The 24,900-nt window shown below is 44.9% G+C and overlaps 1 protein-coding gene across 22 annotated transcripts in view; it reads right to left on the reverse strand.

The window, feature by feature from the left end:
* LOC144109961 (F-BAR domain only protein 2) overlaps positions 1 to 24,900 on the reverse strand; it is a 72,531-nt gene that overhangs the window by 22,798 nt on the left and 24,833 nt on the right. For 3 of the 22 annotated variants that reach the window (XM_077642766.1, XM_077642763.1, XM_077642760.1), the window contains exons 7-11: positions 10,862 to 10,955; positions 6,872 to 6,896; positions 6,732 to 6,792; positions 5,726 to 5,767; positions 3,743 to 3,876 (exon numbers count right to left, since the gene is read on the reverse strand). In XM_077642766.1, coding sequence (XP_077498892.1) covers positions 3,743 to 3,876; positions 5,726 to 5,767; positions 6,732 to 6,792; positions 6,872 to 6,896; positions 10,862 to 10,955 — 356 coding nt within the window. Of the gene's footprint in view, positions 1 to 2,138; positions 2,175 to 3,742; positions 3,877 to 5,725; positions 5,768 to 6,731; positions 6,793 to 6,871; positions 6,897 to 9,023; positions 9,231 to 10,861; positions 10,956 to 18,450; positions 18,547 to 24,900 lie in introns of all 22 variants that reach the window. The other 19 variants (XM_077642748.1, XM_077642744.1, XM_077642757.1 and 16 more) reach the window with 10 other exon arrangements.

Raw genomic sequence — 24,900 nt, forward strand, 5'->3', positions numbered from 1 at the left:
CTACTGAACTGAACAGATAGGCTCCTTGGCATGTGTTTTTACAAGCGTGGGGTGTACAGTTGGACACAGCCCATACTGGCAGGAAAAACAAAATTTGAAAACTCGTTTAGCTTTTGAGCCTTTTCCATCAGTCAACTGCCATGTAATACTTAAAGTAATTTTCAATTCTATCACAAGTGCTCTTATACGTCGATAAGACTGCGATACTGATACGTACATTTGACGTATTTTTACGTCATTGGCACAAATGTGTACACCTCTTTTTTTCTACAAAACCAATGACTGAAACAGCTTGGAAGTGACGTCATTCAATTCCTAGAGACATCTCGAGTGCAATTTTGCCATTTGTATGCATGTGAGACACATATTTTTTTCCTGCCAAATTGGACCCCTTAGAACTGTACATCTGCACTTGTAAAAACCAACAGGACACCATAGAGGCCTATTAGAGAAAGATATGCTGAATGGTATGTTTGGTACTTAGGTAGCATTTAGCACACAAAAATGTGCAATGTGGTGACATCTCTTGCTGTTTGCTGGCACTTGAAGCAGGTGGGACATATGTGTCCCACACATGGGACACATGTGTCCCACTGCCCTACAGAGCGTTAAGTTGCTAGTTGCAAACCCGCACAGATAGTCCAGTACAACAATTTTTTTCAACATAAATCACAAGTGGCATCTGAAAGGGTTAATGAGTTAAACTGCCGCTTTCACCAACAATCACCATCAACTAAACTGGTATCAGTTTAGTGCTGTACTCATTCATCTCGAATCCATTTTTTCTTCATTGTTACCAAGCTTGTGCTAATGCTTTTCGTCCCATTCACTTCTATTTATAGCCGCATCAAGCACATGCCGTGACCCCAGAAATTTTCCAATCCTGGGCACTCCACTGCCCTTCACTATGTGTGTCGTTCCTTTGGATCCATTCCATCACAGTAAGAGGCACTGTCACATGACGTGCTCAAGTACATTTTATCCCACTGCACTTATACTGAAGACGGCTGATTTTGCCCCAGGACATCCCTGACACATCCAGAGAGTCACCTGCTATTACTACACTTCTGCTTTCAGGGATATAGCTTTTGAAAATGCAGTTAAAAACACCATAAAAGACAATTCAAACATTCATACAGTTCAATGAAAAAAAAGTTAACACTCCAAACAAAACTCAGACAAAAGGAAATGATTTACTGAATGCCAGCAAACACACACACGCAAAAACTGAGAGCCTTCATCCTGCAGCGTGTTAACGCACAGGCACCGTCTGTGCCAAAAGTAACTGGCCAATGGGGTTTGTTTATCAGTTATGCAGTGGGGTACTTATGACACCTGTTAAAGGGACATTAAGTACAACTCCATCTGATCAGTGTTCACAGTAAAAATTGATTCTCTGGCCCTTTCTACCTGCGCTATCATTCGCTCGCCAGTAGAACATGCATTTATGGCTGAGAAAATTGAATTAAAAAATTTTTCCGCCACTGGACTCGAACTCATTACATCTACACCAAACAAAAAGATGGGTTGCCACCATTCTGAAGTGAACAGCAGTGTCTAGGATCGGTGCTAAATATTCAGTGTCGCCACCCTGCAGCGTACTTGCGGAACTGGCCAGTGGTGGCGACACCTGTATTTCGTCTGTTGGTCTTGTCTAGATTATAAAAACTGTTTTTGGTGACAGTGGCCTCTGTCACTAGAATGGCATAGTCTATTGCTACACGCAAACTTGTTTGTCCTCAGCGTGTCCTCAAGCGGTACACCTGTGTAAGGTGAGAAGTATTGTCCTCGCCTTCAGAGACCTTTTAGTCTTTAGGTATGTGCTGTAAGGGCTCCACTACATGGCTGAGAAGCAAACCCCGTTGCCTGGTTACTTTTCGACAACAGGGTACACTATTTTGCTCATCAGCCAGAGTAAGCTACTAATGCCGCACTTGGTCACCATCGAACATGCACACAGTCCGTACTAGGTGAAGCAACAGAAGCACATGCCAGGTCTCTAGGTGGGCAGACAACATAAATTAAAGGAAATGCAGCTTCCTGAACGGAGCTCTGCAAGGGGTGGAGGGACTCTGGGCACAGTTGCAAGGCCACTGCTGTGGAGCATGCTCATCTAGTGCAAGCCAGCAAGAAGCTACCTTGTGCCTGATGTACAACGTTTCTGGCCTCCGACTCTGTAACCGTGGTGCCCAAGGAGGTGAAAAGAGGGGTGGGCAAGGGCCAGAAAGAAGAGAATATTTTGAAGGGACACACAACACACTCTGGTCAGTGACCAGCCGGCCAGCCAGCTAGTCAAGTAGCTAGCCAGCTAGTCAAGTAGCTAGCCAGTCAGCTGAGATTGTAAACAATCAGCTAGACAGTTTATCTGTGAGTCAACTGGCTAGCCAGCTGGTCAGGTCACTTGCAGACTAACCAATACACACAACTAGTTGACTGGAAAAAACTTACAAATGAGGGGCTGGTCTTCACTGTACACTGAAAATATTGTAAATATTCTATTGTCCTCAGTGCACAATATAAATATAATGTAAAATGCAAAATAACACCCAAGCCGGAAAAAAATGTTAAAACCTAGCCTTGATGGAAAAAAAAATAAAAAAAAGAAGGAAAGCACCCTTGCCAAGTTGAAACAATTTTGGCTCTTGTAGAATGCCACGGGGACACAAAGGTAGACAATACACCAGAATGGGAACTCACACAGCACCTCATGCACTGCTAAGAAAAAGAACGGATTTCTGCCATAGTGAGAGGTGTGCGAAAAAAAAAGGGGGGGATCTTTCTACATGCCCTTGTGGGGGCAAACAGTTCAACTTATATTGAAAACTATGCGGTGACAGCAAACAAGGGTGGGTATACCAACAGACTGCAGTCGTACATGAGCGTCACTTTAGAAAAGAAGGTTTTTTCCACAGTACCATCACTCAGTGTTTGAGATAAACCAAAGAGTAGAATGGGCAACAAAATGGAGAAACAAAAACAAAACTCCTCAGCATGAGCTAAAGCAACGAGAACAGAAATCTGGTTTACACACTGGGAACAAGTGTGTGGAGAAAACAGCTTGTGCACACTGTGTCACACAGAGGAAAACAGCAGTAGGATTTTTAGTACGAGAACGCTACTTCACTACTTAACTAACAAATATAGTTATAACGGTTAAAAATTTATACCCGAACTTAAAAAAAAAACACAGCCTTTACACAAGCTTATACGGTAATAAAATAATGCACACAGGTAGTAACTGAAAAAACAATTCCAGAAATTAGGTTCACAGGAAGGAAAGGCTCCCAACAAGAATACTAGCATGACAAAAGCAATATGTTGGTCAAATAATCTAATGATGCATGAAAATCATGCTGAATAAGTACATGAAAAATGTATGAGGAAAAGAAAAATTAGCTGTGTTTCAAACTTTGGTTAACCCTGGTGAGAAGCGAAAGCGTCCTTTGCATGGCTACGTTCACAAACGCCACACACACACACACTGCCGAACGGATTGTCTCTAAAGCGTCGATTAAATGCCGATGAGGCAGTTGCCACCTGCCACGGTGTGCAGATTGTGATGACGTCAGTAGGTCACATGACCTGCCACGTGACACCTCTCATGTGACTGCACTGAAGCTGCCCTCTTGAAAACCTAGCATAATGAAGCTTTCGCTTCAAAAACAACTATGTCGAATCAATCAAAGAAACATCGTTGGACTAATGGAAAAAAAAAAGATCAGTGAGAACAAATGAAGCTCACCGAATGCTGCGGGATCGGTGACAATGATAAAGAGCCAATGGTGGCACGCAGCTCATCGACGCTTGCGCTCATCGGCGCACCATTGCTCAGGGGCTTGATCTCGATATGGATCCTCCTGTCTCGGTCTTCGTCATCTGCACGGCACAACACGAGCAACAAAATACTACAGCAACAGACATTAGGGTAAACGACCCGTCATTTGAATCGACCGTGAACAGGGATGCTGAATGGCTGGCACAGTGCGACTGATTTTTCCCATGGTAACTTGATCAACTCCAGTGTTTTACAACAAAGGACAGTGAGAAATATCAGCTAAACAGAACTCATGTTAAATACTGAAATCGCGCTACACGAATCTGCCTCCTTGCTAAACTCAAGCTCAAAGCACAGCCATTGTTGTTGTAGAACCTGGTGGCAGTACTAGGCAGCATGGAAGCTTCTCACTTCAACAGAAACACATCACAGTTGACGAACTACAGTCTATGTTCACAATGAACGAGTGGAATACAATTGGCACTGCCCTGTCCCTTCTGCAATGGGTAAGCAATCAAATGATGCTGTTATACAGCCTTTATCTCAATTAAGAGGCTTCGGAACCCCATAATGCTAACACACACCTAGGCTACCGTAGGCACTCATCAAAGCAGGCAGAACGTAAAAAACGCAAGACTAATTTACCTGACAGTGGCCACAAGTGAACCAATTCATTACAATAAGTTACTTCTCTTAATAATTCCTTATAATTTCAGGTTCTTTTGACATGTGGGTGGCATCTATAATGGGAAATGCTGCAGGCTTAGTTTTCAGCAAGAGCTCCACTTTTCAGCTGGGCTGGTACCGAAAGCAGTGAGTGTAGCCACAAAATGGTAAAAGCTTATTCAAGCATCCTGCCGTTGTTACAACATTAAAGCCCAACACTAGGTGATAGTCCAAAGCTAATGCCTTCGCTTGGAGACAGATTTGCCGTATGTGAGCAAAAAAAAAAATGAATGCACGCAAAGGAATAGATGGTAATAAAAGATTGATCCAGTAGGACCAGGGCTCATCGGCGCTTGCGGTCATCTGGAGGAATAAGCCAGACAAAACTGTCATAAACTCTCCCCCACAGCGTTCGTGCAACGATGAGCATTGTTGTGGGTACATAATTACGCAGCTTCTCCTACGATCCAGCACAACAGTGTGCGAATAGCCCAAGGCAAAGTTTGGGCCACTCTGGTGCAAGGAAAGCACAGAACACTTCGCCCCCTCTGCCTACTTCCGAAGACCTTTGTGAATGCCCTGAAGAGAAAATGGCAAACCGCGCCGCAGCGGTGGCCAAGTGGTTGAGCATCCGCCTCGCATGCGGGAGGTGCGGGGTTCGATCCCCAGTGCCGCCGGGTACCCACTGGTTATACTATGGGTACAAGCTTTCCCCTGGCCTGGTGCCCGGCTTATCAGGAGTGAAATGCTTGGGAAATGGGTCTCTGACCCCACCTTGAGAAGTCAAAAACACCTTGTGCCATGGTGCTCTTTGGCCATTGATGTCCTTGCACCATAAGAATCCATAACCATCATCAGAAAACGGCAAACCAGTTTCCTCAGAGGGCAGAGGCAATTGCTCGCTACATCTGAGCGAGGAAGGGAGTGAAAAGCCAATGCTTGGAAAAATGTTCATTCTTTTACCTGGCGTTCCACAATAACTCCGTACCTGTATACCCGCTTGCTCAGTATACATCATAAAACATCTGATGACGTAACAAGACAGCTTCCAACCTTATGCTGACGTAATAAACACTCCCCATTTCACACGAACCCAAGTGCAAGCAACACCTGTGCATGCACGGCACACACAGAAGCACGGTTACCAGGCCAGCTGCGTTCACAGAGAGACTCCATGCCCTTCAATGGGCTTTGCTAGCTACATCAGCTTACTAAGGCAATCTTCTGATTAAAAATTCCAGCTGGTACTGGTAATTGACAAACGGACAAACCAAAACTCCTCACCTGAATCGCCATCTGAACTTGAGTAGAAACTGTCCCGGTCATCTGAACACACTATTGTCAAGGAGCAAATGCAGATGTAAAGCATTTCTTGACGGCAGCATGCAGTGGAACTTAATCAATACAAAGTATCTGAAAGCAGAACATAACTACTAAACTTTCCAGAAAGCAAGCAAGACACAAGAAACAAATGCAAATACTTATCAGTGTGTAGCACTTAATAAGTCTGCAGCCAGCTTTCAACGATTAACCACTACTGCAGCAGGAGCTCTGGTGGGCTCATTGTGGTGACCAAAGCGAGTCATTATTTTACTTATGCCAATTTCAATTTCCACATAGCCTGTTCACACATCATTTTTTATATAACTCGCTAATCGGCGAAGCTCTCCCTTAGGCCTGCTACCATCAGCATGACGGTGTATGGAGCAAAGAGGAGTTTAACGAAGGATGTACAGCTCAAAGTGCTGCACTTTTCAAACATGCCGACTGCTTGGCTTCCCAGTAAGGCACATTGTTTTCCTTTGGGCATAGAGTAAAAGTTCTGTAATGCAGCATCTCCCACAGCAAAACCACAATGCTGGCTGATCAAACCATTTTCTTTACGGAAAAAAAAAAAAATGACACAGCAACTCAATGCAGAGAAGGTGCAAACAGCTAGCTTAGTGAAGGCCCAAAACTGGCCTGTTAAGTGAGCGAAAGAGAAACTGGAAAATCAGCTCCGATTCCCAACTGGCTGAGCCGTTGACTGAGTGGCCAAGATAAGCTGTGGCAAAGCACTGGTGCAGCATTTTCGTGCTCCAGAGCCTCAGAGGCTAAAAGCAAAGTTATCAGGCCAGCAACACATTGCCTGTTTTGGGATCAATGAATGTGTACAAATTAACTAGGATTTCAAATAAACCACAACTGAATTAGAATGAAAGTTCTACTGTACCTACCCAAGTCAATTTGACAAATTCCTAAACAATGCAATGCTATCACCAGGGGCACCCATTGCGATCATAAAGGATACTTTCTTTGTGTCGCTCTGAAGATGGCCGCACTGTGTAACCTTCTTCATCGACTTCCGCGCACTAGACAGAGAAGAAAATATCGAGTGAAAGTGCCCACAATGCTTGGTGCTGCAAAACAGAGGATGGAAGATCAACTCACCTGCTCCTCAGATTCCTTGCTGTCGCTGATGAGGCCGCACAAGCAGGAAAAGAAACACAAACATTTTTGAAAAAATTACCATTGTCACACATCTCGGTTGACCTCAGAAGGAAGCTAAAACCTTTGTATTGGTCTGCTAAAACGTAAAAGCAGTCAGCACAACCCTTTTCTGGAAATGTGCTTTTTGTGTAGAACTTAATGCATCTGAATTGGCGGTGCTTATAATGGAAGCCATGTACAGATGGCACCAAGTTCACTGCACATGCGCACTGTTTATGCGGCAGCGATGACGCAAGCAGTTTCCACTGGCTCACGTTACTCTTTGAGGCCTTGGGCAACGCTGACAAATGATTGAAGTGGCATGGTAAACTTTTTGGTTGAACCGAGCTTTCAATTTACTGCTTCCCGCACTGTCACTAGACACTAGGCAGGTTACAGATGTGCATGAAAAAGATACATATGGCCAATTACATCAATATCTGTCCGTCAGAACATTTGTCTAAGGAACAAAGTCTTTTCAAAGCAGTGCTCCAGCAGTATTCTGTCTCATGAAATCCTGGCCACAAAAATAGCTTCAACAAGACCGGGGGGGCGAGGGGTTTTACCAATATGCTTTGCAAAACATGCTAGTCCTCTGCCAGGCTCGTAATGACTACACGGCAGAGACCATGGCCTTCAATGAAGCCTGCTGAGCGCACAATTTGATTTCAATATTTAAATGAAATTTCAACAAGTGGAATAGGATTCTTCCATTAAAGCTGCGAACTGGGCGAGTTGGTACTGATTCATATTTGAACAGCGCAATAAAACAACAGAACACAACGAAGAATGGACACCACAAGCGACACCACAAGCGCTTCTGGTGCCCATTCTTCGTTGAGTTCCCTTGTTTTATTGCGCTGTTCAAATAGGATTCTTCCAGTAGCACAACTATAATCAAATGGTGAGGTGCCAAGTGAGTGAAAAGTTTAGAAAACAAAACAAACATGCACCAATGCAGGCACACAAGCAAGAGCGTGCAGAAGCCTCGCTGGCACAGAAAGCTGTTAGTGAAGCCGTGCAGCAGTGCTGTTAGTGCACAGAGCCAGCTGAACAATGGACGCAACGGCCATTTCCACAAGGCAACACTGGTGCTGCGCTATGGGGAAAGTGGCTTCGACAATGTGCTGGGCACAGCAGGCGCTATTTCGTCTCACATAACAGGTATTAAGCACAAAAAGGCTCAGTTAACGGGGCAGAGCTTGCCATTCTCTTTAAAAAAAAGTTCCGACAATGTCTAACAGTCAAAATGCATGACGAAAACTTTTATCATAAAGTGAGCTTAAAAACTGAGGCAGCAGCTGCAGCAATGTTCTGCACATGTCCTTATTGTCCTGTGTGTGTGTGAATGCATGCGCGCACGCATGTGCTTGTTTCATGGAACTTTTCTATTTGGGCTGCAGCATAAAATTTCTTAAAAGACCTGTTTGTTTTTATTCTGCCATGTGCAAAAATTTGCAAAAAAGTAAAAAAAAAACTAAACAAAAACAAATCAGGTTTGAAGCAAGACACACACTGATCAAGCTAATTAGTTTTTCTGCGGAGTTTCCATTTATCCAGAGGCTCTTCACATGCCGAAACATGTGTTTAATGCAGATGGGAACTTTGTATGACGATGCATTCATCACTGAAGCATGGCACAAAGCAAGCGAAATAAGTGGGCTGATTTATGACGCACTGCAGCGGAGCCTCATTTCCATGACACACTGACCTTGAGTTGCTGATGGGCACGATTCGTGGCATGCAGATACACTGATGTGGTTTGCATGAACATGGCAGCTGTGGCAGCTGGTACCACTGCCACAATCTAAAACCAAAACGTCTCCCACATGGTGGGAAGCCTGTCTCGTAAAAGTACGCAAACCAGAGTTGGCATCGGTCAGTCACTCGCCACCATCTGTCTGTGTGTTAAGAATGGCAATTTACATGACTGCATTTGCTGTATCTACGAGTTGTAGCCATAGATGTGGGTGACTACAGCTAAAGTAACTACAAGTTGTCACCATGAGACACGCACCATTCTGTATCTGCTGTAGCCATTTACGAGAGAAACTAGCCCAGTTTGAGAAAGGGGCTCTTATCGTGTTGTGGCCTTCCATCAACGTCCACTGACCTGGAGGGCAACGGCACAACCGAGGTGGTTGCCGTGGTGACCGGCACGTGGCAGAGTGAATCAAGGTCAGGCGCACGCGGATGCTCGATAGAGAGCCTCCGCACGTTACGCTCGCAGGAGGGTGATGGAGCTGGCTCGTGCGGGGCGTTGCCGGCTCGACCCAAAGCGGCTCTGGCCCTAAGGAGCGAGCGCCACCCAGGCGGCCGCCTTGCTTTAGGAGAAGATGAGTTTTGCACTCAATCTGTGAAACTCCAATGCATTCACGTTATACACAGCATGTAACTCCATCAACAGGTGGCCCGCTTCCGAGGTACATTTCTTTCTTTCTCGGTGAACTAATCGTGACCACTGTAAGATACTGCAGCTAACATCCAAAAAGCAATCCCCTAAAATATTGTAATGCTGCCACTGTTTTTGTCGGAGGAGAAAAATAAGTGCTGCATTCTTTTCTGCTGCTTGCCTAATTTGAAATGGCTAAATGTGAATTCCATCCACAGACACTAAGAATTCCGTGTAATAACTCCTGCATTAGCAAAAATGGTCTTAAGACCGGAAGCCTGTGGTGGTCAAGAATTCCTTTTTATCAGCATTTTTTTACACACCGTCTCCTCACAGCTCTGTACGAGAGCTCAGCTGTTTGCTATATCAGTCACAACTGTTTCAACTGCCACATTCAGCCGCTAACACCTTTGCTCTTTCTCTTATCAACGGAAATACCCCGCCACATTTTCCCAACCCCCCGAACTGATGATGTGCACATGTATGAGAAACCTAGAATGCAATGGCACAGGCCAGTGCCTAACCAGGAATCTCGTACTTTTCTTCACTCAAATAAATAAACCAGAAGAAAAAAAAAATCAGCCTTCAATTTCATACAGTGCATCTGCCTGACTGTGCTTGCCACGATAACTTCGGAGGAGATGAGAGCCTAGGTGGTTAAAAGCATGGGCAACACAACAAGCAGGGTTAGTATTGCACATGAAGCAAGCATGTGGAACAAACAAACCTCAAGTGACATGGTCGGTAGGTGCAGTTAGTCCACACACAGCACACCAATTGCACGAAACACTGTTCTAGCCATAACCCCAAATAAGAAAGCATAATGGTGCTTTTCACAAGTGATTAATGCAAATATTTTATACACACAGTGAGCAGAAGTGCCTTCCAGAAGGTGGCAATGCTTCATCACCCTAGATTTCATCAGAAGGCACGCTACTTTTTCATTTATATTGCCAATTGGTTCAGTGTTGATATGGTACAGCATATCTTACATGTAATGAAAACTGGTTGCTTAGCGGATTAAGGGGCTTGACCTTAGACTTGTACCATGCTTTTACATTGCTATCGCTGGCAATGCTGGCTTATACCTTGGTCATCCAAACTTAAGAAACAATTTATTGCAGTTCCAGTTACCGTCAATTAACAAATAAATAGACACAGAAATTATTTAAGCCATTAAACCTTGCTCACACTTTACGAACAATGTCACAAAGGACAACACCACACACTTCAGGAGCCATACAGTACCCTCTAGAAAAGTGACACAGATTCCGCAATAGTTTTACAGGAAGAAACAAACACACACTTAAGCGACTGTAAACTAGAGTGAGGAGCTAGCTCAATGAGAACTCTGGTTTGCTTTCTCACAGAGCTGAAACATTTTATACAACACAAACATCTGAGCCGAGAACTGAGAAAGAACCTGCTTTTTCACTCAAACACGAACGTGTCCTGCCTTGCTCTAAAATCACGGCTGCAGAAAGCAGTGTAAAAGCTGCTGTGCAGAAGAAATGCCGCAGAAAGACAAAAAGAAGGAAGGAAGCTGGCGAGACACTCACGCCTCTCCGCTCGTGGCTGATGCGTCTTTGGAAGACATCTCCTTCTTGCGCTTGCGTTTCTCCTTCTGCCGCTCCCATTTGGTCCGCAAGAACCCTGCCGGCCCCGCCAGGGGGAGAACACAGCTGCTCAAAGGTCTCCTACACTCACCACCACAACCAACCGCATCTCTGTGCAAGACACGTGAGCCTTTTAAAAGGGCAGCGGCGTATGTAATTTTGCACTTTCTGCCGAGAGATGTACGTACGAAGTACATCTGTAGAGGCTTTGAGATATGCGACACAGTCGGAGATGTGTAAAGCACATTAATACGTACGACTTGTACGTCTTGACATGCACATCAGCACAACAAGACGGGACATCGGACAAGCCTACAAACGTGGCCGTGCAAAGCCCAGTGGTGTCTGCAGTGCCCCTACTCACTACTGCTAGGAAGGCCACTGAAAATGCAAGCAAAAGCAAGCAAGCTAGTACTCATCTGGAGGCAGCAAACACTGGTTTTATAGAACTCCACAAGCCAATGTAATTGTAAAGAGTCTGCAGTCAGCTACAAGTTAATCTTTCTTGCTCAGTGAACCAATACACAAATAACGACAACTGCGTATACACCTCTAGCAAAGCACACTACCACTTACGATCTATTTTCCGACTGACAAGCTGGATTAATGATCCGCCACTGGATTCTTACATGTGAACTGTGAGCCATGCCATAGAGAAAGGCTTGCGATTAATAATTTCAATCATCTGGTGTTCTCAGTCCATTTTAAAAGCATGCTACAAAACATTGCAAGTACGGTCCTTCGTTTTTTCAACTTCATGCTTCTATAAATTCAGGCCTCTCACATCATACCCAGACTACGCAGCTTCTACTATTTTCTAATTTTGAAGTAAACCCTGAAGCAAAAAATGCAAATTTTCAGGAAAACGTGATAGTTTCAGAAAGCAGCCAGATTCAACTACAGTTTCAAAGAACACTTTTTATGTGCTAGAACAAGGAAGTACTCTGTTTCTCACCAAAATGAAAGTTGAAAAATAATGCTTTCATTTTATCCATAGGCCATTACCAAACCCTCATTACAAGGTTGAGACCTCATTCCAGACACTGACATGGGAAGCAGGCCCACTGTTTTGGTGCACAGTTTTGTAGCCCTAAGTACTTCAAGAAACAGCAGAACAAGAAAGACTCGTCAATTTACGACGCTGTTTACAATGCCTGACTATGAAACTAAAAGCTACAATAAAACTAACCTTAAGTGCTTTGGCCATAAAGCTCTGTGCCATATCCAAGCTAAAGCGAGGTGCTGTTACCTGTCCTCTGAACTGACGATCTATTCCCAGCACACGCAGTTAAGTCTTACTAAGAGTGGCACCAGTGACAATTGAGTCAACAGTACATGAAGGTCAGCGCAAAATGGAAGGCCTTTAAGCAGTAGTGTGCACCGTTAAGTGTGGTAGTCGGAGCAATATAGCCGCCAAAAGATTATTTAACTTGAAAGAACTGACTTATTTGCAGGAGCAATGAATACTTGAGTCACACAAACTGAACATCTACTCGTTCAAAAGTGCAACTACAGGATGCCTAAAAGACGTAATTCAGAAGGCCTTCAGAAAGGCTTCAGAAAGGTAACACTCTGTTAATTGCCTCAACACAGCTATTGAAATTCGCAACAGGTACCTTTTGTCATTTCAACTCTTATGAAAGTTATGAAAAATTACTGAACCATATGAAAAAAAGAAAGGAAAAGAAAAATCACGGCATAAAAAGGGCAGCCGGAAAAGAGACTTTCATCCACTGACACACTGGCATACTTTTCATACAAGAGAGAAAACTGAAGAAAGCTGCATCAATGTTAAGCCTGCTGCACCAAGTTTGGACGAGGAACATCGCAAAAGAAACGACACACGAGTGCGAGGCAAGACAGGACAGGCGGTGTCCTTGCACTAGTCCATTGTTTCTTTTGCACTGTTTTCCGGCCAAAATGGGCTGCAGCCAACTTGTGAAAATGTCTGTTCTACTGTCGTACACAGAACAATAATGTATCACTAGGGTTGGCTGCAGTGCAAGATGAGACGGCACTTTCGCAAGCCAAGCTCTCCTTGTGCTTAATGAGGCAGCATTAATTTGCATGCCGAAAATTAACTGCCACAAAATGGTTGGTTTCCCAACAACTACTGTATGGTTTCTATGAGCTGGAAAGGAAGTCCGAACCTTTGGCCTCAGCCAATTATTTTTTGAAAGGCAACCAGGCATCTGCAATCACCTGACTCCTGACACTGCTCAGCCCCTAAAAAAGTGCATGCGCTGCGGCATACAATGTGGCTCCGTTGTCATGGGAGCGCATAAATTAGGCGCAAGCACAATATCAACTTAAAAGACTGAGAATTTTGGCATGACTATAATGAACACACGGAAATGAGATTAAAGGACGATAGCCGGTGCGTGACCTTTGCTTCTGTTCCCTACAGTGGGCAATACATAAGGTAGTAGCAAAGCACTAAACTTTTTACGGACAAGATAGAACAAAGACACATCACCTTGTCTTTGAAAAGCTTAGCCCATTGCTACTATCATGAACAATCAGCTAGGCCCAATTCTCGGACATTTAGCAATTCATAAGAGCATTGGTGACATTATGCTGGAGAAAAGATTTGAAAGGAGCAGTTTCATCTACCTAGACTAAGAACAAAGGCAGGGCGCAGCAGAGATCAGTGGCAAAGCTTAACACTACATAAAAGTGTCCCAGCTGGGACCAGCTTTATCATGCAGCCAGTAGGCTTCTGGCAACCTTCCAGCAAATAAGGCCTGTCAGGACTGTTTCAGACAGGGAAGAACATGATAAAATACTCTAAATGCTTTGTCATCTGAACCCTTTCTGCGAGTCCACCTGTTCAGCTGGCCACAAGGACAGCATGGCTTGGAAAGTTGTCGCCATTGCCAACACCTTAAAAACAATGCAAACAACGCAGTTTAAAGGAAAAAAAGAGAAAAGCAATGAGTCACCACCGCTGCCACCGCCGTGACTTCCACTTGGGCTGCCGCCGCCGCTGCTCCCAGAGGGTGAGGGGGAAAAAATAGAGCGTGTTGCGCGGGTGGCCAAAAAAGAGAGGTGCAGAGAAGAAGGGTAAGGTGTAATAGTGAGAGGTAAAGGGTGAGGAGGATGTGAGAGCAAACTGAGTCAACTATGCCAAGCACCGTCACCTAGGCAACAGGGCCCATACAGGAACCTTGAAGCGTTTACACCACCACCACCACCACAAGAACAAGCCTCGAAATGCCTGAATGTAGTGCAAAAAGCGAAAGCTCCTTTTTGCTCCACACTGATCAACTGGGGGGCATGTATTTAAAATAATGTCTGTCTTACACAGGGTAGGAAACACTCTGCCGTGAAGTTTGCAAGCATGGTGCTCGGAGAACAACGCTGTGGTATTGCTGATTTGAGCACATAAATCATTACAAAAGAGTGAGGTGTGCATTAAATGCATTCTAATATTAATGTTCATAATTAGGTCAGAAGGTCTCTTTCAAATGCAAAAGAGGTGAATTCGTACATACCAGAAAGGGAAGATCAGGCAGTACACCAAGAGCATGTGTGGTTAAAGGTGCAAGCAAGAAGGAGAATTACGAAATAAACTAAGTTGGAGATCAGGCTATTTATAACCGAGGTTTTAATGTCACAACAAGAGCAGTACTCCAAAGAATTTCACATACGAAGAGTTGCAAGCAGAGCTTCAGACAGGGACATTTAAGGACGGCATAACAAAGCTTCGACAAACAAAGATTCTGCACAAGTTCACATTGGGCTCATTGCACAATGTTTACGAACTATAAAAACAAAGACCCCCAGTGCCTCTAAGGCACCCAATTTCTGCGCTGGGATCAAATACCATCAATCCAGCATCACTGGCATTGTAGAGAGATGACAGCTTAATCCTATTTCGTACACATCAAGCTGCTTCGCAGATCAAAATGCTCCGGAGTTAAAGTCTAGCATTTGGCGCCTAACATCAATTACTTGCAGCGAACTGTGCTCGCGTGTTTTTCTTCACCTCAAGCATGTGCCCGCTTCAACAATGACTTGCCCACTGAACAATACACTGTGTGTGTGTGATCACCACAGCAACCACCATTTTGTCTGCCATGTTCTGGGTCTAAAATAATTCTAAACACGCAGCACAGATATCCACGGCTGTTGGTGCACAAATGTCGCGGCCATTCCCCAAATTCAACTCATCTATTACACTGGTGCCATTATAGGACAACTATACAAGGCTGCCGCTCCTGTGTACACTTATCCTTCAGTATTACTTAGATGAGCATTGCATTTCTCACAGATATGTTAATTTTTTGTCCCATCTTTTAAACATCAAAGCCTGAAGCTATTTCGTAGTGACCTGGCAAGTTATAAAACCAGTTACATATACTAACACTTTACATCTGTAATTCTCGATGCCACGAAAAAAAAAAAAAGTTTATGCTTCTTTGAATCTGTTCAGAATGCAAAGGATGTTTACTATAATGTACTTTTTAATGGGCAAACAGTCCTAGTTGCTCACAGATACAAAAATTTACTTTTGCAGGTAACAAATACAGTAGTCTGGCCCTAGATGAAAGCACTGACCAAGAAGCTGAGTTTCAACGTGAAGTGGCACTTCTATATTCAAGGACAATATAGCAGAGAGTCAAGATGGGAGCTGTTTCTATTAAAAAAAAATTGTATCCACCAAACTTGAGTAAAAGTTCCTGCCAATATCTATATTGCATATCATCAATCATCAATATCTGGAAAAATAAAAAAAAATCAAGCAGAAAACATTGCCATACATTTCTTGTACTTTGTCTGCATATTACTGTAGGTCTTCGATTCAGACCCAGTTCTTAACAATAAATGTATGCAACTGAATGGTCCCTTGATTTAAAGGTTAAAAAGTAAAAATATCACTAGCATCCTGGAAGGCACTTCCCGGTGTTTTATGCGATTACTACCATATAACAGTGTGCACCCATGTCAAGTGCCATCAGAGAGATAAACGTATCACAACACTGTTCCCAATGTGTTTTTTATCACTGTGCACTACCAGGGACACAAGAGCCCCTTGAGTCAAAGGGAATTCTGAGCCTTGCTTTTGAGTCAGGAGTTGGCCATCATTACAGTGAACTTGTGAACTTTCACCAATGCATAATTCACAGCGAGCACCCTTGTCCAAAGGAGTTAACGCAGGATCTTGTATCTTAAAGGTAAACCCTGCACTTCATTAAATGCAAGGTTGTCACATACACCTGGGGAGGTGTTCTGATTTGTGTTTGCAAAGGTGTCCAATCACAAAAACCAAAAGAAAAATCCCTGAAAACTCCCGATGTGTGGAAAGTGCCGAGAGCCGAAATCAAAAGCCTACTTGCCAGCAAAAGCATCATGCCCTTGCAGAACAGGCCAAGAAGAGGCAGTAGTGTGCTCCCATTTCAGTGAGGCATGCTGAGAGCGTTTTTTTTCTTCCCCCCTCGTGTTAGTCAAAGCGCTGTGAGCGTTAGGAGGAAAGGCGAGCGGCATGGGGGTGCTTCGTGGGAGAGACGGTGGTGCGGCAGGGTCAACGCGTCTACACCGCTTTGTAAAAAACAAAAAAAAAGGATGAAAGGTGAGAAACAAACGGCTACTGAAATTGCTGCAGCTAGAGTGACAACACAAGAAAACCAATGCAAAATGGTAGAAATGTGTTAGCAGAGAATTAGTCATGTCTGGTTGACAAAAGCAACATGTCGGAAACCAAACCCCAGAAAAATGGGGGAGGGGGTCTCTTACGCCAGTGCTATATTGCGAGCTTTGTGCATCCGGTGGTTCCAATATGCAACAGTTTCCAATAATCAAACATGCTCAAACAAACTAGCTCGTAAACAACGTCAACTCAAAATTATATCTCGAATGAAAGCAGAGAGATTGCGCACAGATATAGGAGCTTGTTTTGATGACTGGGAGTTGCCTAGAAGAATTGTGTTGCAAGTCAGTTGGTGATCCATTGTTCTAAAAGAGGTGCATTGGCACACTAACAAGTGCGAAGAGCAGAACACCGTTACACATGGCGACAGCTTTTCCTGGCAACGAAAGGAAGACTACAGGGGCAGAGCGTCTATAACTGTGTTATTGCGCCAAATAGTTCAGCCGCAAGACGGTGTGCCTGGCTGTGTGGCATGTTGATCTCCCTGCGGCAAACGCATTCCGTCGCTGCCACAGCTGGCGGCATCTGTTGAAGTTTCTTGTAACTAAGCATGCCTAGAAAATTTGTTGTAATCAAGCAAGCTATCTACTCCTTGACTTTCAGCATTGAAAGCTGGCAGTTGTGTTAGAAATATGCAGTAACAATACTGATAATGTACCGCATTTCAAGAGAAAACTACTAACTGCAAGCAGGGACGATATTCTGCTGCGTGGGAGGAGAGGGCGTGTTTCGGCTCCGTAGCTTCTGCTCTAGTGCCAGAAAAAGTTGTTGTAGAGTATAGCAACTAATTTTATTGAAGCCCACATAAGACAGTGACATATGCTTTCACACAAGCCATATGCAAACATGAAAAGGTGCAGTAAAAAGAAAACAAATAATCAAAACAATAGCGAAAGCAAGGCATATGTGAAAGTATGTGTTTCACATTTTACAACACCAGCTGTCGAAGGACACGTTTCCAAGTTATGGAGTGGCAGCATAACACAGAGCAGAAACGAGAAGCAAAGACAAGTGGTACGCTTTGCCGCCCAACAAATCTGTGGCGCCCTCTGTGTCCACCCACACGAACTAGCACTAGATCTGTTTGTGCTTCTGCACCTAAGACGGCACCACGCTGTGATGTGGCTTTGGGCGCCTCAAAGGGTAAGCGCCGCTTGTGTGACAAATCACTCAATCGTGCATAAGAAATAGTAGTCAGTTTTTCTCATCATTTTTACCTTTGGACAACTAGTGCTCATAGTTGCACATTCACACATGCATTGCTTTCACTATTGCTTTTATCATTTGTTTTCTCGTTGCTCCATGTTTGTATGTTTGTTTGCACACGGTGAATGTACAAAGCATAATCTATTTGACGCAGGCTTCAACAAAACTAGTTATAAGTGGTACTTTGTACTGCACATTTCTCGTGTTTCACATCAATGCACCCCGTTGAGAACAATGGGAGTTGAAAGAGCAAATGCTCTCATTATGACAGGAAATGCAAGTGCACAAAAATCACACTGTCCGACACTGCTCGCAAAAGAGAGCACTGTGGGAATCGGTCTTATACTCCGACACTGAATGTTAAGGGGGCAGTTGTGCCTCCAATGTAAACAGGATTTTGCACACTTCTTAACTACCGAGTTCCCCACTCAATTACATAATCCTTACACGAGTACCCTTGTTGAGTTTTGTTTCAATCAAAACCAGATATTGTAATGAAACCACTAGCATGACCTGCCCTGGGTTCCAAACAGCATTCTGTGTCTTGCCACACCAGCAGCAACAATTTCAGCAGCCGCTCAGTGTTTCTCATTCCACTTCCTGCTCTACTGTCTACTGCTACGTTTACACGTGCGAGATTGGAGAGGGGGTTGGGGGGGCATCGTTTGAACTTTACATTTAGATGATCGTAGCGAGGTTCTGGCAAGGGACTCTCTCTTGGGAGCAGTGGTCGCAGAGTTGGCTTCGCTGCCGTTGCCACCGACTCCTGTGCCTGAGGTAAGAGGAAAGAGACAACATGGGCGTTTTGGTGACACTTCGTTCTCTGGCTGCCTCTCAACGGTGCGGATGTTGGCACTTCATCGCTCCCTGCTGATGCTGCGCCGGCAAGAAGGCTCGTTCACATAGCCAGCGCTATCCAGTGACCCAACACAGTGGCAAAACTCTTTGTAAAAGAAAGCATAAAAACCTCGATCGTATGGTGTCTTTAATGCTGCTGCAGAGTGTACTGAGCGATGGCACCTGATCATATACGCAATCTGGTTGCATTTCCACTCTGGTTCCTGATGAGTGATACCCCAAGGCAATATTTCAGGTTTCAGCGAGTCTGCCACCATGGCTAACAAAAGTGCACTACAGAGCTAGCTTTTGCGCCTAAACACAACAAGCAGCTACCTGGGCAAGCGAAACACCATGTCATGTGCACATAAAGCTTAGAAAAATGTTGGCCAACTGCCTCCCAACAAGGGTAGGACTTTCTCAAATCGTGGGCGACAAGTTCCAAGTTCTACAAGGGGCCATTCATTCTACTTCCAAGGCGCCATTTGCCACCTGCAGCTTGAACAAAAAAAAAAGCCAAGCCGAAGTCAAAGCAAGGCAAATGGCACACTGCCTGGGAAGCCAAGCAATGCAGCCACACAGCAAGGAGCCAGCAAATGACTTGGCAGCATGCATCTGTACACACGGGTGATGGGAAGACAAATTTAAAAATTTTAAATGTAACAAAGAAAAGCCTGTCACAAACATGAGGGTATAAAAAAGTTACTGCTGCCTGAAAAAAGAATTAATAAAACCACCTTCGCCCGGTTGACAAACTTGGGGCGAGGAACAAATGGAAGCCAATGGGGGCAGGAAAGTGAGCCATGGAAACAACCAAGCGCAACACAGCAGTGCAACACAACATATGAAGCCCAACCAGAAAAGGGAGAAAGGAGAGAAAATAAAGGAAGAACAAACCCCAAAATACCATGCACAACAACAAACACAGGTCAGTACACTAGAGTTGCAAGGGGGGAGGGGGGGGAGAGTAACCAAGGGTTAGTGCAGTAAAAGCTCGTCAACTCAACCCCCAATAACTGTTAATTCGGAATTCGAACAAAGCAGTTGGACTATGTCTCAGGGACAAGGCCACCCGTTCGCCATCACATCCGTTTGTCATCACGTCTGTGGTGTCATACACTCACTAAGTCGGATGCTATGAGTCTTGGTACCACTTAATTCGAACGTGCTCTGAAAAGGAGGCCGCATCAGGATACGACCGGCGCGGCAAGAGATCATCGAAATCAAATGAGTTTTTACTTTGTGTAAATTGTAGTTAGATAGGGGTGGTGACATGGTTACTAGTATTGTCTTTTCTTCTGTCTTTACAACACTGAAGTGAATGTTCTCAGCAAAGTGCTCCTAACTAGTGCACAACACAAGGAGCAAATGAGATCGAAAAATAAAGATTAAATAGGATTATTTATTTTAAACCTGCCAACAGGCAGCACGTCACGTATTGATAAAAAAAATCAAGTAACAGTAGGACTAGAAAACATTTCTGAGTTTAGGGGCTGGGGAAGAGGTGGCACATTAGGTAACAACAAAGGATCAGAACTAATTAAACACCTTGGGGGAGGAGCTTCAAGGAAGGGACCACAGCATGTTCACCACATATTCCGCACCTCGGAATAAACAGCGTGCAGTGTATATTACAGAAGTAGGGTGCACAGTACAGCCTTTAATTGGTCAGTTTACTGGTAGAAATTAGTAAAGCATGTCCTGCTGAGTATCACTTTATGGTGCTAGAAACAAGTGCAAATCTGGGGGTACTTTCATGCTGGCTGAGCAAGCGAAGCCAGACCTAACAGCAGTGACATGTGTTCAAACCTAGCCAGGCTGCTCATAGGCAGGCTTCGTTACAAGTGAACATATTGGGAAGTTCTCTTAAAAATAAGGAACTTCAGGGGTCCTTTAACTTTTTTTTTTCACTCTTGCAATCAGTCATGTCACCACAGTGAAATCTCATTAATTGAAACTCGCTTAGTTCAAACCTCAGTTTCATTCAAAATTGATGCTTTGATCCAACAAGCATCGAGAGCATTAAAGAAAGGCTCCCTCCCTATCGAAAAACACTACAGATAATTTTTTGTTGTCACAACAGATAACAGAAATTCTTGTAGTAACAACAGGATTTTTTGTAGTATTGAGCAGTCTACTGCCGTAACGATAGAGCCAGTTCTGTCATAACAGCAGACAGCTCCACAATACTACAGAAAAATCTGTCGCAATGACAGGACGATAAAAAATTCTGTAATGTTTTGGGACCGGCTCTGTCGTAATTTTCGAGTGGGTCAATTCACACAAAGTCTCTAGTCTCCTTTGAGTATGACTTATTGAGAGTCGTAAAATCATCTTTTATTGTCTTTTAATCATCTAGTAGCACAGCAGACTGCTGCTGTTAGTATGGTGTTAGCATTGTTATTTTGCTGGTAGTGGCACAAAAAGATGTCCTCCGGAAAAACACAGCAACTGCTTCCATGTTTTTCACAAGGTGAACATGCACTTTGGTCTTGCTGCTATTACGCGACACTTCGTACACAATTGCGTGCATTGCATTCTTGAAGAACACGAACAGCGACTGTTTTGCATTTTGAAACGAGCACACCCCCTTATGCCTAATAAAAACAGTTCCCTACAAATGTTTTATTTTATTTTCTTTCTGACAGAAATGGGCGACGCCAGAAAGTGACTAATGTGCACCGAAATCCTGGCATGTGGACATATCTGCATTTAATTGCACATCAAAATGCAGCCTTGGAACTGGGATGAAACCATGACCGAGGCTAAGCCCAAGAATAAAACTGAAAAGAACATTCCACACATCTCTAGGCTTTCTTCATCAGCCATAAAAAGGATACAGGTGCTAGGCAATTACTGTGGTGAACGCATCACGGCCAACTCTAAATGTCTTGGAAGAGCACAGGACCCGAGGAGCTCCACGTAAATTCACTACAGACAGCCCTCACAAGTGATGGAAGAGGTGGAAAGGCAAGGTAAGGAAAGGAATGGGGGGAAGGAGAGGCGAGGGTAAGACTTCCACAGAGCTTGCTGCTACAGTCAAAACTCGATTTAACGAAACCCGATTTAACGAAAATCTCGATTTAATGAAGGTATCCTAATTCCCCCTCAGACGCACATAGGGTTCAATGCTTTGACTAACCCGAAATAACGAAACCGATTCCGTGATCTGTCCCGATTTAACGAACCTTTTTTCGAGAAATAAAGGTGAAAAAGTGTTAATTTTTGGTCTATTTTGTAGACAGCACCACAAAATTTATTGATTGCGAGTCAGCGGTAACAGCGCGGAGCATCTTCATCCCGTCGCTTTTTTCAAACTGCGCGGCGCAAAACGAGATTTAATTTTGAGTCGAGCTCACGAGATGGCGCCAGCAGTAAAAAAGTTTCGTGCCACATTTCATAGATGGCGCTGTTGCAGTTCGCGTGTTTTTTTTGTGTGTGTGTTTGTGTGTTGTGCTCTGTGTTCGCTCTTGTGCGGATTTCCCCGTGCCTTTGAACGCACATCTTTGTCAAGCTCAGCTTGTTAGGCCTCCATCAGTCTAGCCTTGCTATCGTGAACGCGGACGTGGTGTGTGCGAGCAAGCGCGCCGCTAACCCTCCTGACTAGCAGATGGAGCCCTGCAAGAAACGAAAAAGGCTTACCCTGGACGAGAAAGCGGACATAATTCGTGCTGTGACAAGTGGACAGAAGAAATGTGACGTGGCTGCATCACATGGCATTCCAGCGAGTACTCTCTCCACAATATTGAAAGGGAAAGATGACATCCTCCACGCCACTTCGTCGGGGAATCTCTCGCGCAAAAAAACGCTGAAGACCACTCCTCAAAGCAAAATGGAAGAGGCCCTCTTCGCCTGGTTTATGGATTTGCGGGCAAAGAATAGTACTATTCCCGTGAGTGGATACCTGCTCCAACAAAAAGCTCGCTCTTTCGCGTGCTTGCTGGGCGACAACGAGTTCAAGGCAAGTCCCGGCTGGCTGTCGCGCTTCAAAGAACGACACGGCATCGTCGGGAAAGTGCTTAGCGGTGAAGCGAGCAGCGTAAGCATGGCTGTAGTCGGCGACTGGCAGTCTGAAAACGTGCCCGACATTCTGGGAAAATATGCCCCCAGCGACGTCTACAACGCCGACGAGGGCGGTCTATTCTACCAAATGCTGCCTAAAAAAACACTCGCCCTGAAGGGACAGGCGTGCCACGGCAGCAAACACAGCAAACAAAGGCTGACTCTTTTGCTGTGCGTCAACATGGACGGCACCGACAAACGAGACCCGCTTGTCATCGGAAAGAGTGCGAGGCCGCGCTGTTTTAAAGGCACCAAAAAGCTTCCTGTGAAGTACGTTGCCAATTCAAAGGCGTGGATGTCGCGTGCCATTTTCGCTACATGGCTGAAGGAATTTGACAGCGACATGTGTCGCCAGAAAAGGAAAGTGTGCCTGTTGCTGGATAACTGCACGGCCCACTACGTTGCAGAGGTCGAGCTGACCAGCGTGGAGCTCCGCTACTTCCCCCCAAACGCAACGTCCGTGGTTCAGCCCTTGGATCAAGGGATAATTACAGTCAAACCCGACTATATCGAACCCGTTTACATCGAATTACCCCGTATATCGAACAATTTATGAACATTGTATTGCTAAAATGAGAATATATAGCAAAAAATACTAATATATCGAACAAAAATAGCAGCCGCGCTTGATATATCGAACTTCAAGCCGCGCAAAACTGCTCCAGAAGTTGGCTTTCCCGCGTGGCGGCCGGGCGAGCTGCGCCAACATCCATCCCCCGACATTAGGGCCGACATTAGGGCTAAGGCGGACAAGAGGCCTGCTGCTACCACCAGCGCTCGACGAGTACGGACGGCTGCATTTGAAGACGTAGAGGCTGCAGTGTATAAGTGGTTTGTTGACGTTAGGTCGCAAAACATCCCCGTTTCTGGCCCAATGATCGAACAGAAAGCAAAGGATTTCGCTTTCATGCTGAACAGACACGACTTCAGAGGCGGCTCAGGCTGGCTGCAGCGGTTTAAAGAGCGTCACGGCATTGTCGGCCGTGCTGTCACCGGTGAAAGCCGCGCTGTAGATCTCGGCGGGAAGGTCAATAAAGCCAGAATATCCGTGTTGCTCGCCACCAACGTCGACGGGTCAACCAAGCTTCGACCGCTCGTAATAGGAAAGAGCAAATCACCGCGGTGCCTAAAGAACGCACTTTCTGTCCCGGTGTCTTACAGATCGAATGGGAAAGCTTGGATGACAAGCGAACTTTTTGGCAAGTGGCTCAAGTCCTGGGACGACGACCTGGTAAGCCAAGGCAGAAAGGTCAGCTTACTGGTTGATAACTGCTCTGCCCACCATTGCAACGTCAGCGTCAGCAACATCGAGCTTCGTTTTCTTCCGCCGAACACAACGTCGGTGCTGCAGCCTTTAGACCAAGGTGTCATTCGTGCACTGAAGGCAGGCTACAGAAAGCGACTTGTGCAGAGGCTTTTGCTAAACCTCCGCACTGGCCGGGAGCTGAAAATTGACCTCCTGGGAGCAATAACCATGCTGAATGAGTCATGGAACGACGTCAAACAAGAAACAATTCAGAACTGCTTCCGTCATTGTGGACTCTCTGCTTCCGGCGAGGCTGGCGCGAGCTCATCAAACAATCACCATGAACCCCTGGATAGCGGTGAACCGCTGGAGGAACTTGATGAGTTGTTTAGCCAGCTTGCCGAGTTCCCGGGTGCTGTTTGTGATGGGACTGCAGCAACAGACTTCGTCTCCGTCGACGACGATGTTCCGACAACCGGAGAGCTCGCTGACGAAGACATCATTGCCGACCTCACTAGGGATGCCGCCGGCGACAGTAACTGTCAGGATACGACGAGTTCGTACCCGCCATCGTGTTCCGACGCACTTAACGCGCTGAGCGTTGTTCGCCGTCACTGTGAGTCAATAGAAGGCTGTGGGCTCAGCTGTTCTCAGTCGCTCGATAACGTTGAGAAGTGCATGCTTAATAATGCTTTCAAAATCAAAAAGCAGAAGAAGATCAACGACTATTTCTCGCATTAATAGTCCCACCGTACATGTTTTTATCAAATAAAGAATGCTTTTTACTGAGGTGCGGTTTGTACATTGCCAAATTTGTTAAAAGTTGTATTTCGAATTACACGATATATCGAAGTGATTCCCGTTTTTTTACGAGTTCGATATATCCGGGTTTGACTGTAATAACGTGAAGTGCGCATACAAGCGTCGAGTCGTCGACAGAGTTCTCCTCAACCTGAAGCTGAAGCGCGAGACGAAAATAGA

Source organism: Amblyomma americanum, chromosome 11, assembly GCF_052857255.1.
Source record: "Amblyomma americanum isolate KBUSLIRL-KWMA chromosome 11, ASM5285725v1, whole genome shotgun sequence".
Taxonomy (NCBI): domain Eukaryota; kingdom Metazoa; phylum Arthropoda; class Arachnida; order Ixodida; family Ixodidae; genus Amblyomma; species Amblyomma americanum.